The sequence below is a fragment of the Psittacula echo genome (assembly GCF_963264785.1).
Source record: "Psittacula echo genome assembly, chromosome: 2".
NCBI lineage: Eukaryota > Metazoa > Chordata > Aves > Psittaciformes > Psittacidae > Psittacula > Psittacula echo.
In genome coordinates, this window is record NC_137737.1 from 96,977,678 (window position 1) to 96,990,972 (window position 13,295).

At 36.5% G+C, this 13,295-nt stretch overlaps 1 protein-coding gene across 1 annotated transcript in view; it reads left to right on the forward strand.

The window, feature by feature from the left end:
• Positions 1-13,295, forward strand: part of ERP44 (endoplasmic reticulum protein 44) — a 51,019-nt gene that overhangs the window by 17,232 nt on the left and 20,492 nt on the right. The window contains exons 2-4 of the mRNA XM_080611442.1: positions 873-945; positions 1,672-1,711; positions 4,736-4,851. Of these exons, the coding sequence (XP_080467568.1) occupies positions 873-945; positions 1,672-1,711; positions 4,736-4,851 (229 nt within the window). The remainder of the gene's footprint in view (positions 1-872; positions 946-1,671; positions 1,712-4,735; positions 4,852-13,295) is intronic.

A 13,295-nucleotide genomic window follows, 5' to 3' on the forward strand; every position in this document is an offset into this window, starting at 1 on the left:
GGAAACATTCATGTCCAAAATCTGAATTGCCCTGCTCAAAAACTTGCATTCCTATCTGTCTCATAGCATAAATAAGTTGTAACTTGCTGATATCTCTCTCAGTGGGACAGAGCAGCACCTTTATCCTCTTATTCCGTGCTGCATTTTGAGATAAAAGAGCTGGGCCCATTGCAGTGAGTATGAGAGAGCTCTTCCATAAAACTGCATAATGCTGTGATAGTTGCATTAAGAGTGATACATGTGTTGCTTTTTAATTTAATGATCTGGCTGATATGGTGCTTTGGTTTTTATAGCGTGATATGCCGATTGCATGCTGGGACTGAAGCAGTATGAAATAAAAATATAGAAGGAGATAAAATACTGTAGCTAGTTGAATTAGATGTACTGAAACTGTTTTCTGAAAGAGCAATAAAAATGGAGGCAATGGCAAACTTCATGAAAAACTTTTTAGCCAGACAAGCTTTGCACGTGTCAGAAGGATTTACTTGTCTCTGGGTGAAACCTCTGTGCCTACACACTTCTGTGCTGTGTGAGATTGTTGGGTGGCTAAGATAAGGTTTTATTCCTTTCTTCAGAGTGAATTTAGAAGTTATTCTTAAAGGTACAAAATCTGTAACATTTCTGACAAGATAATAGAGAATTAAATGAAGAGATAGCTAATTTTGCTTTAAATGTGAAAGTATGTTATATCTGTAAATAGTGTTTGTGTATTTGTAGTCATTCATTTCTAGTCATCTGAAATGCATTGACTGAATTACAGTTCTTCTACTGTTCTTCTCCAGTTTTTGAACCACAGCATTTAAAATCATAAATACATTACTACTTTATTGCTTGAAATTTACATGCCTTACTGATTTGCTTTCTCTTTTTAGGTGTCTTGGCTTTTTAATCCAACCAGAAGTGAAATAACAAGTCTAGATAGTGGAAATATAGATGACATTTTAAGTGAGTACTTTGAATTTTTTTTTTCTCTACAGTCACTTATCTGTGTGAAACTTACAATGTTAAATGAATATGCATACCCTAGATTTGAATGTATGAATTGCAAATGGCATAGAAGTAGTAAGTTAGTACATTGTCATTTCAATGATTATTTGAAGTGTCTAAGTAGAATACCTGGCATCTTGTTTGCAGATGGGAATGCTTGATTACATAACCAAATGCTGTCAGTAGCTCGTTTTACAAGTTCCCTCAAAAATAGCAACAACTGAAACCCGTGGTGATGGGCCTTAAAGTATCTTGCTTGTTCAGCTCTGCTTTTCTCAAGTTAAGCATTATCATGATTCTGCTCAAAAGAGATACTAGAGTGCAACTTCTGACTTTGAGTGCCTTAATTTTAAATTCAAAATTACCTTTTGTCCCATGTAACTATTAGTTCTTTCGTGTCTTAGAACCTTAATATATTAACAGTTTTAATGTCCATTATATTGATAAAGTCAATAAAATACTTGACTGAAGGCCTCTTTCATCACTTTCCCATTTGATAAAGGCTATATATCAAATAAGATTTACCCTACAGTTTTCTAGCAACCAGACTAAGCTGTATGCTAAATAATCTCTAAATATTTGCTTTTATAATTTTGTGCAGATTTTTGTAATCTCAGATAAAGGCACTGAGAAGTTTGCCTCACAATGTGACATTGGATTTTTTTTCTTTTTCTTTCCTCTCAGACAATGCAGATGTTGCTTTAGTTAATTTTTATGCTGATTGGTAAGTTATACAAGTTTTTTTTTTTTTTTTCCTATGATTAAACGTCTGGTTTTTTGAGAACTGTCATGTTTGGCTCTAGTTTTCTAGTTGAAAATATAGTGGCATGTTGCTTTCAAGCTAGTTCTTTCCCGGGTTTGTTTTAAGTCCTGATTACTTTGCCTTCTGTTCTACCATCTTTGGTTTTGTTCAGGGCTCTTACCAGAGAAAAAAGGCTTCTGTAGTAGTATGGAATAACATGCTATGCAACTGTTTTTTTTTCTTTCTTTTGTTTTATTTTTCCTCTGAGCAAGATATAGTTAACTTTTTGTTCCTTAACATAGGATAGTCTAAAATACTCCCATTTTTCCATTTTCTTCTGTGTTGGTCTCATGCATGTGTGCTAGACTTGAAATTATGTTAAAAATTGATACCTTCTCTAATCTGGAAGACTTTCCAAGTGAAGAGCAAGAGAAGTTATAATTGATGAAATCTAGGAGGTGGAAAAGGGAAGAATTTGGGGCCAAATTGGTTAAACACTGTAAAAGACATACTTGGAGAGAAATGTTTACTTGAAATTATTGTTTTTAAACTTGCGTATAATATTGCTAGAATTCATTTAAGCACCATACCCTTTTTTGTTATGTAAGAAATAATTTTAGATATTCTCTTCTGGTCCACCATTAATATTTTTAAAAGAATCTTTAACAATAAAGAAATCAGGAAAGTATTCTGAAAAAATAAAATTTAACATGCAAATTAGCATAGAAAATGAGATTAGAAAATAAATAATTTTGTCTTCCTTGATTCAAGTAATCTTGACTGTAAATAGCTTTATAACGTAAAGCAATATATAAACCAAAGTACTATACTTTAAATATTCCTCTCCCTGCTGTTTTGCTTTGTGAGCATAAAATGTTGGCCTTCAGCATCAAAGGTCATGTAGGTGATTAGACTTTTGATTCCTTTCACCTCTTTCACATCCCACTATACATCTAAGACTGTAGGTTTGTGTGGCCTAGATATAGCAAGCACCCAGAGCTTTACATGATAATTCAACTGGTAGCAAGCGAATTTTAATTGTTTGGGGTTGTTTTTTTTCTTAAGTGATTTTGAAAAATTCCTACCCAGTCTTTTTGTATAGAATGACGTTCTCAGTAAAGATGGTTTTAATGCCTTCATTTAAACTTTCCCTAAAGGTAGACATTACATCAGTTTAAATCAGTTTAATAACCTTCGATATATCTCTGTCATTTTATAGACAAATTTGATGTTCAGTTAGTTTGCATCTGTTCATTTTCTGCCGCAGATTAAATTAATTCTAGGCACATTTAAACCAACAGACTCGTTCTTTAGAGAGAGTATATTGATTTACCAAGGTATTAGTTTGAAATGTTTTTCTTTATAATGATAGTACAACTAAATAACTGGTTAAGTAAGAAACTAGGTCTAATTTCTTATCTATTCTGTACAGAATTATACTATAAAGGCTGTCTTTTAGAATAAGTAAATGAAACTTTTAAGGTGCTTATTTTCAGTTAGTGATCTGTAGATACCAGGTGGATCATGGACTACTTCAAAAAGTTTTATTAGAGATAACCAAAGAAAGCAAACCCATTGAGAGTAAATTTAATGCACTGAAATCTAGGGTCTATGTTGCCATTGTAAGATCATTTTTGGATTTTCCAGTAGATAAACTGTGGGAGGCAAAACCTCCATGTTCTGATATTTTTGTGATAAAGGGAAGATACTAATATTTTAAAACTTGATATTGCAAAGTAACAAGAGTCCTGGTTTAGAGCATTATTAGCACAGCTCTTTCTGCAAATCTCCATTGTTATTCAAATCCTCTGTAGAATAGGTTTGTTTTGAATTTAAAGAGTGGCATATGTTTGCAAGTTCATTCATATTATTACAGGCCATAGTTTTAAAAAATTACAACCTTGGTTAAAATCATTACATGCAGGCATTCAGTAATAACCTCTCAATATAGTGCGCTGCCAACCGATGATGTAACATCACCTTTGAATGAAAACAGATCAGTTCACTGTTGTAGACACTGCTGTAAGGGTGAAGAAGAATGGTGGATAAGGAAGCCATGTGTAACATACATATGCCACTTAAATGTGTAGCATACAGTTGTGCTGCCGAGAGTCAGGTGTCTGTTTGTACTTTGAAACCAAAACCTGCGTTTTCACTTGAATGCTTGCAGTTGTAGACATAACAGCATCCCCAGGCTATCACTGTAAAGTTTAAGCAGGGCTTCAGTCCAGGCTTTCTTGCAAGTCTGCTCTATGAAGTCTCATTCTGACAAGTTCTACAGGTGCTATTATCCATCTTCCATTTGTTTTGTGTTTGGAAGAATGGAACATAAAATAATTGATGTATTAATAATGGGCCTTTGCATCTTTACAATCCTACAGCCTTTTCCATGGGCAGAAAGAAAGGATTTGCTTCAAAATCTGGCATGAGTGGAAGAAGGAACCTATGTGATTGTTTGTTCATAGTGTTGTAATAGGGGTCTGTTCAAATTCTACCAAACTTGAGCAATAATATAAGAAGCAATACTTATAGCATCTATTATTGACCCTTAGAAAATTATTTCTGTGATATTTTGTGAAGGCAATGGAAAATATTTGAATCTCAACAATCCACATAACTTTTTTTACTGTATTTTTGAAATTACTTCCCAGGGATAGTTCAGGTAGAAAAAATGAAGAACAGTCTTTCTGAACAGAATATATTTCCTAAAGGCTTATAATTGATTAATAGTGTTTTTTGCACAGATAACGCAGAGGGGCACATCTTGAGCTATATATTCTTTTAGAATGTTTGGGGTTTTTTTTTCCCCACCTGAATTATTCAAGTTACTTTGAACCTGTTTTTATCCAGTCAGTTAGTTGGATGATTACAAGTAGATGTGCTTTTCCAATAGCTTTTTTTTTTTTCTTTTTTCTTCTTCTGTCAAAGATGAAAATATTCTCTGAGTCATCAGTTAAAATATTTCAAATTATTATTTTGAAGTTACAATTTTGTGTCTATCCACAGGTGCCGTTTCAGCCAAATGCTGCATCCTATTTTTGAGGAAGCTTCTAACGTAATTAAGGAAGAATATCCAGATAAGAATCAAGTGGTCTTTGCTAGAGTAGACTGTGATCAGCATTGTAAGTAAATCCCAGTTTAGGTATTTGTGTGCTATCCCCCCATTATTTAGGCCAGAGTTGCTTGTATACATCAGTGAACCTGTTTTTCTAGATTTGTCAGGGCGATCTCCAGTGTGGCTTTCTCATTGCATCCATAAACATACATTTTTATCAGTTCAGGGGAAGAAAGGGCTGGGATTATAAATTGAATTGGCTCGTTGAGGTGTTGACAAGCACTAGTGCAACAAATGGTGCAGATCTTGCAACCAAGAAGAGGAAGGGGTAATCTTCCATGGTCAGCATCAAGAATATGTTCTGCTCCGGTCTTCCTTACAGCTAGGAGTCATAGTGGACTGTAAGCTGCCTTTAACACACAGCCAGGAGGGGATCAGAGGTTTTCTGCTTTGCTATTTGTACATATGCCAATAAATGGTTGCTTATTTGGGTTTTCCTTGCACGCAGAAATATGTGAAAATGATATGCCAGAATTTACTCATTTAATGCTGGTGTTAATCCCTAAGATTGCTGTTTAACCCCATAATAAGTAAAATGTAAGAAACATCTGCTGCACATTGGAAGACAAATGGATAGCACTAAGATTTTTATTATGTTGCTTTTTATAGTATAGGAGCTGTATTGTTTTATGCTTTTGGAAAAACAGTATTTGCAGACATAATTTCTTTACAGTGGCTTGTGATTCCCAAAGAGTATTAACAGGCAGAAATTCAGTTCTGATTAATACTGATTATAATATTTGGGCTTCACAAAACTGTTAATTTGTAAGAAGATTCACAATTGGAAATTTGAGGAATCACTGTGCAGGGTTAGTAGCTTGTATCTGCAGCATATCCCTGATACTTACCATTGACCTAATAGTTGTGTTTTAGTGCTCTGTTAAAAAAGAAAAATCTAAAGAGGTAGTCTTTATAGGACAGAAAAAAAAGTCAATTACCTATCTCTGAAAATAACTGATTTCATTTACATTTTTATTTCCATTTTGACAATCTAACTTTTTCTATGTTAGAGGATTTTTTTTTTTTTCCCTCGGATGAGAATTCTCAGCTTGAACCAAACTCAGTCAGTCCACTTAAGCATTTTCCACTGGCATCATTTTGGGCTCTATTTTGTATGCATGCACATAGTTACCCAACAGTAAGGGCACCTGTCTTGTTATCTTGAAAGAGATCTCAAACTTAAAAACCAAACAAATGAACAAAACCCAACACAAAACAAAAAACCCTGCAACTTTTAAGGGAGCGAACACTGTAAACTCAGTTTCAGAAATGTAGAATAAACTGATTCTTCAAACTGTTGGGAGTGGCCAAGGAGATTCCATTTTCTCCCTTCCCAAAGATCCACAAGACCAGTTCATGACCACAGGAAATTTAAGTGCCTCTGGGATTAAATCTTTGAATCACTGAGTTATAGGACCCCTTTATTGCCTCAGCTGGAAAAGCAGCTGGGCAGTATCCCCCTAGGACAGTTTTGAAGCATTCAACTGCCTTCCTACATTGGAGTCATAGAGATGTGTTGGAGAAATGACTGGGTTTTCTGGTGGTCGGTTTGAATACCTGAAATATCGGAATACCTTCCCAGATCTCAAGTACTTAACTACATTTCAGCTTCTTTCTTTTTCACACCTGGTGTTCTTTTCTGCCTCCAGTCATCAGTCTGTATGGTGTGTGCTTGGGAGATGTTAACCAAAAACATAGCATTAAGTATTCAAATTTGTTATCCCTAAAACTCAGTTTTCAAGTAAGGCAATGAAATCCTTTGGAGGAGTATATTGAAAGCAACGCCTGAGATACGGTTTTTGCTGAAGTTTTCTTACTATTTTTTTGTCTGTTCTGAGATCTATTGCAGGATCTACACAAACTGCCCTTGATCTGTGCAATTGTAGAAAATAAATGTAGTTGTAGAGCATGCATTCTGGTTGGCTTTGTATTCAGCTTATTAAATCAGTCTTTCTACATACTTGAAATTACTTTTGTATGTACTTCTGTGTATACTCTATCACTTTCATCAGTGATAGTTTCTCAGATTAACTTGAGTCAAGGTGAGGGGAGATTAAGGGTGTTCATACTCTCAGTTTACTTGATTTCTATGGTTATTGGCTCATCTTTTCATTGAGTCAAGATACTGACAATGAAACGTTCTATAAATTTCTCACAAAAGACTATAGTAAAACCAGTCTGTATTGTTGAGTTTTATGGTTAAGGTGTACGTGACCAGCTGAAGTCCTTATTTTGTTTGCCTCAGCTTTAGTTGCTCGGGTAACTTGGAGAGTCTTTGGGCTGCTGGATGGACAGCGTTTAGCCATGAGATGTTCTTGTGTTAGTAGTTATGTGCCTAAGAAGACTGCTCCCTCCCCAGTAGTTGAAATACTTCAGAAGCTTGTTGCTTAGTTTTCTCATATTGAATTGAGCTCATCAGAGCTTGTTACAGAGAGCTAAAGCCTGGATGGAGAAGGAGATGCTACAGAGAGATTGTCTTCCTTCCCCTGGGCCTGTTCCCAGGGGGATAGTGGGCTACGTAATATGAGGCAGCCAAGAGCTTTGGTCTTTCTCTTTATTACTGTAATATCATGAGTTCTCTGTGCTTACTCTATGTCCTTAATGTAAGAAGTAGATAAGCATGACTTCTTCTGGAGAAGCTGTAAAATGTGAGAGTTAAAAATAAAATCCTGTAATGACAGACCAAGTCTTTTCCCCCAGTTTGCATTGCCTTTTTGAATTAAAATAGCAATGCTGTATGTCGTTCCCAGTTTCCAGTGTTTATTTGCTGGGTTGTAAGCAATGGTACATTTCATGGCACACAGTTAATGGGTACTTCCTAAAGTTTTAAGAATTTTAATTTTGATTTTAGTGTATGTAATAGCAGCTTTTTAGTAGCGGGGTGAATGTTGCTATGTTAGCCATCTTGTCCCTGCTGTTGCAGTTTACTAAATGTTGGAGTCAAGGTTATTGCTGTCTTTCCCTCTCTCTCTCCCCCCCATTTCATTTTGTATCTTTTGTATGCATTTGCATATTTTGCCAACAGTAGAAGGTTTATGCCAATATTTTGGGGTTTGTTAATGCCTGCAGATTTCATACCATTAGTAGTTCACTATTAGAATGATGTTCTAGAGATGGTGGATCATTTGCATTACAAATGATCTGTTTCTTTTTGAAACCAAGACTCTGTAGGGAATCCAAATAGCTGATTTCAGGCCACTCAAAACCAGCTTTGAGAATGGTCAGCCAGGCATAGATGCTTTCCATTTAATGTACTGTTATTGAAGCACACTGCAGGGCCCAATAGCTCACACCAGCTTCTGAGGGTAAAGCAAATTAAAGAGAATTATTGATGCACTGCCAAATGTTTGATGCTTAATGACAAAACCATCATTCTGTCTGCTCTTATAGCCAATATAAAGATGGGTTGGGTTTTTTTTCCCTGGAAAGTGATAGGCCCCAATGTGATTAAATACAAAATCTGAATATTAACAGTATATTGAGCCTCTGTATGTGTTATATCTTTTACACCTGTTTAGAATATTGTGGAAGATAATTAAACCTGAAATATGTAAGTTAAGTCATCAGGCTGTTTTTAAGCTGGTGTGGAACATAAACCAAAGGTAAATCTGATGAAGCATGTACTCTTTCAGTTTCCAAGACCTCATCCTTTTATAACTTAGATTTTTCTAAGTTCCAGTACATTGTTTGCTGTTAAAGTCCTTTGTGGTTCTGATGTGTTTGAGTTAGTAATTCACTTACCTTAAAAATTATACACCTCTATTCTGAGTGTAATACCTAGTAAAAGTCACCTTCTGTATAAAATCATAGGTAATCTTTCTGCATATACATTATTAGGAAGGTTTTGATTTGGTGGTGTTTGTTTTGTGTGTTTTGTTTTGTTTTGCTTTGCTTTCTTCTTTTGCTTTCCTGTATTCTTTTGTTAAGCAGCAATGTTGGAAACTCACTTGGTACCATGGATTTCCTATGTTTCTGTTCTCTGAGCGAATATTGCAGTATAGAACTCCTCATGCTTCTGGAGGAAACTTTACATTTTGAACAGTTCCTATGAATTCAATATTAGGAGTTGTGATGAAGAATTCTTTAAATTTAAATCCTGGGGGGTTAATTCTGCTGCACCATTATTTGCTTTGGTTTCTGAGCTAAAAAATGATAGGCAGTTTGAATAAATCTTTGTGCTTCTAAACAGAAAACAAATTCTCACTTGTGGGGTATTGAGAAGTGCTTTGCTAGTCAGACTGTTTAGGGAACTATTGTTTGTTCTGTCTTTCAAAATGTCCGTAAGTGGTACTGTCATTCATTACTATGAGCTGGTGATCTCTCTGGGTCTGTCCATTTCTGTAATGCATACCAATGTTAGTCTTCACAATTACTCTAGATTGTATTGCTACTGTGCCTCTGGTAAGCAAAATAACATGGTGTGACAACAAATTCGAAGGTTTATAAATGAACTATAAATGAAAATATAAACAAACAGGAGGATTTCATTGCATTCCTGCCACTTTACCTGAAAAGAAACTACCAGTCTGAAAGAGTTATCTTTGGGTAAAATAAAAAGTGGAAACGATTTGTAGAGGTTGCTGATTGTTCTCCTCAGGAGAGCTATTTTGATAGTCTGTCAGAAAAGGTTATGGGATGCCTACTGATGAGGCCCGGCTAAGAGCAGGCATGGCTGTTGTGAATGTTCCTTTGCAGCAGAAGGTTTTCTAGATTTTCTTGTTACCCGGCTTCTTAGTAGTCAAATTTGGTGTAGCACATTGATTGCCTTTCTTACACCTATTCTGGTCCATCAAACAAGTCACCAATATCGCAATCGTTGGGATGGGATGGCTGGTTTAGATGATCTCCCAAGTTCCTTTAATTCTGCTCCCTATGAATATTCCCAGTTCTTACGACTGCGTGTGTTATGAGAGGAGTAGTTTAATTACTGTATTATGAAATACTTAACAATAAGATGAATGTGGTGTAGGGAAGTAGGAGGCAAAAAAGAATTTTTAAGTGAACTTGAGAGAAAAAAGCTTGCTGAATAAAAAGTAAAAAGGTACCTATCAAAGACAGATTTCGTTTCTCATCTGTAGTGTGCCCTGGCAGCTAGCCTAAGGTACTTCAAAAGATGTCATTGATCTTGAGCAAGCAAAATACTCATTTGATAGTCCCAGCTTCAAATTCACAGCTGAAGGAATGTTATTTTTGAGATGGAAGGTGTTGGACAACAGTGAGGGAGAAAGTGATTTTTGATAAAAATTGGTTTTGGCATTCCTTTGAGGAGAAGAGCACATGATACTTGGACAACAGAAATGGCTGACAGCAGCTTTGCTTTCTCTTCAGAAGTTCAAGAGAAGTATGAGTACAGTGCATTTATGAAGAGAACCAAGTGATTATGAAGACATTCCTGCTGAAGTTTGTGTAATGAATAGTAGAACATAGTCTGGGCAGTTGAGAAATGGTTGATTGCCATCAGGTGCACATGCAAAACAGGGAGGAGAGAATCGTCTGAATTCATCAGTTATTGCTCTTCTTGAAACTTCTGATTTGTAGAAGACAAGAAGATCAAGTATGTCAGTTGCTTCCTGTCTTAAGTGTGAAACCATTCTGGTAGCATAGATGCTAGGCTTGTGACTGAATGATTAATTGGACAAAATACAAACTCAAGATTTATTCCGTTTAGGTACCTTAGTCCCTGAAGAAAATGCAAAGCTGTAGCTAGGAGACTGTTGTGGGTTGGGGAGGGGGGGTTCTCCCTTTAGGTCGGTTACCCTTGTCTGTCTCAAATACCTCTTTTAATCAGAAAATGGGCAGTAAGAATGTCTGGAAATATTTTAAAATTTAATTTAGGATTTACTATAATGTGATCTATGAATGAGTTCAAACAATATTCCATGTATTTGCTTTGTGCATTTCCAATTTTAAAAGGAATATAATTTTGTAGTTGCTCTGCTTGTGCTAACTCTACCTGTATCAAATGCCAGGGCTTAATGAAGCATTTAAGGTTTATTCTATTTGACTTTTGAATGAATTCAAACAATTTTTCATGTACTTGCATTTTATATTTTGTAAAAAGATGGTTTTCAAATACTTACTTGTGTAGGACTGTCATCTCTCTGTGTTAGTTCAAATACTAGCAATCATGGAATCTCAATGTAATTTGTAAAGAGCATGCAAGTTCTGATTTATGAAATAGTGTTTGGATTCAGTCTTGACAGTGGGCATTTTATTACCATTTTTTTAATGCAACTTCAACACTGGATGGAGATCCACATCCCTAGGGACTGATCTCCATTGTGGAGAAACTTCAGGACCCCCTGAATGCCCGTTCTGCAACCTGAGTATCCTCCTATAACTGCAAAAATAACCTGAAGGAAAAGTCTGTGTTGTGAGACAAAAAAAGCATAGTCTTGGTGGTCTCTTGCTGTTGAGTTCTGTAACAGTAACAGTCTTTGATCTCAATGTGTTCCTGTGAAACCTTGATATATAGTGCTTCTTGTCTCTTATCAGACCCCTGTCAAGTTTTGGTAGACTGATGTACCATCAGACCAAAGGTCCTTCTCTCAACAGGAGAGAAGGGCAGCAAATGCCTGGTTTGCTGATGTTGTCTTCTGCTGAGCAAATATAATGTGATTCCTCCCCTGCTACACTTGCTACCTTCTTGCAGCCAGCTCTTAGGTAGTTCAACAAAGAAGGGATGGAATTTAAAGGAAGAAAACAGTATTGATCTAGTACTTGTTAATGTTGAATATATTGGCATCTTCGCTTAAGAAATCTGTATGTATTTGAAATAAAATTACTCTGAATTGGGGACGTAAAATGTCTTGCCCTTAATTTTAACAGTAGTTACTGCATTAAGAAATTCTTCTGGGATATTTAGGAAAAAAGTCAAGTCTTTCTTAGTCAAAATTAATAGGCTGGTTTCTGTGTTATTTCATAGTGATGCAAAGCTTTTTAGGAGCTGGGCTTAGCTGGTGAAGCTTTTAAGCTTACTGGTTTGAAGGATGTTAAAGAACATTTTTTGTGGAGTAGACCTGGTTCTTATTCCTTTGTTATGCATGTTTTTGGTTTAAGTTGTGTAGCTGGTTCAAAGATTCTTTTCATTGGCTAAAGCTGCAAGAGATTAGTCGTGGTTTAGCAGCAATTAAAACTACAATGATTTCACTTGAGAGTTTTCCAGGCAGCAGGGAATTCAGATTTATTTTGTCCAAAGGTGATGGAGAATTTTATATGATGAAGGGCAGTTACAGGTGCAGTTCCATAAGGGAATGACTTATCTCCAGTGGCACAGAGTTCTAATTTTGGTTTACAACTGAGAAGTGTATGTTAGCTGCTCAGTATCAGCAGTTTGCTTATGCCAGCTGCCTCTAAATAAGAGCTTTCACAGGACTTTTCTCTCCATTCTCTAGAGTAAGTGTAAGAAAAAACAAATCGTCTTTGTGCTAAGTATGTAATTGAAAGTATGTATTTGTCACAAAGGATTAGTTTTTTATGTTGTTCAGTACTGTGCCAGATATGCTGATGGACCCTCATTTGGTGGCCTTACTGCTTTGGGCCAATACAGGTCACCTGAAGTGTACCCTTTGACTTCTTACTAAGGAGTCAGTGAAAAAGAACAGCATTCAGCCCACACTTTCATTGCCTTCCTCTCTCTGTTGACTGTATGAAATGTCTCTTTATCTCCAAGGATAAATCGCTCTGTAGAGGTTCACCATCTCTCATTCCTTGAGAGAGAAAGGAAGAAGGGGAAGCGGGGCAGGTGTGGTTGACTGGAATGAGTCACCTTAAAGGATGAAGCAGCTCTGGAAAGTGACCAGATTGCTCATATTTTGGGATTTAGTTGGATTTAGGTACAAACATGATTGAGGCTTAGGTAAACTGCATCCGACTCTGTAATAAAAGACACCATTTTCATAGGGGCTGGGACATTTTTTATTCCTAGATACATTTCTAGGCAAGTGTCCTGGTTTAGCAGCAGCAGTCAGTTTTTCTCCTTCTTAGTAGCTGGTGCAGTCCTGTGGTTTTGACTTTCGGCCTGGGAATAATACTGATAAAACCGATGTTTTTGATTGCTGGTCAGAATGCTTACCCTGACCAAGGACTTTGTGAGTCTTATGCTCTGCCAGGGAGGAGGGGAAGCCGGGAGGAAGCAGAGACAGGACACCTGACCCAAACTAGCCAAAGAGGTATTCCATACCACAGCACGTCATGTCCGAGGATGTAACAGAGCGCCCGGAAGGGCTGGAACGCTGTAGGGTGGGGGTGAGATATTGGTCGGCGAGGTGTTGTATTCTCTTCCCTTGTTATTTCCTTTATCATTATTATTATTGGTGGTAGCAATAGTGATTTGTGTTATACCCTAGTTATTAAACTGTTCTTTTTAGGAGAGGATCTGGTTAGAGACCATCTTAAAAACCTAAACGTACACAAGTCCATGGGACCTGACGAAATCCATCCACGGGTCCT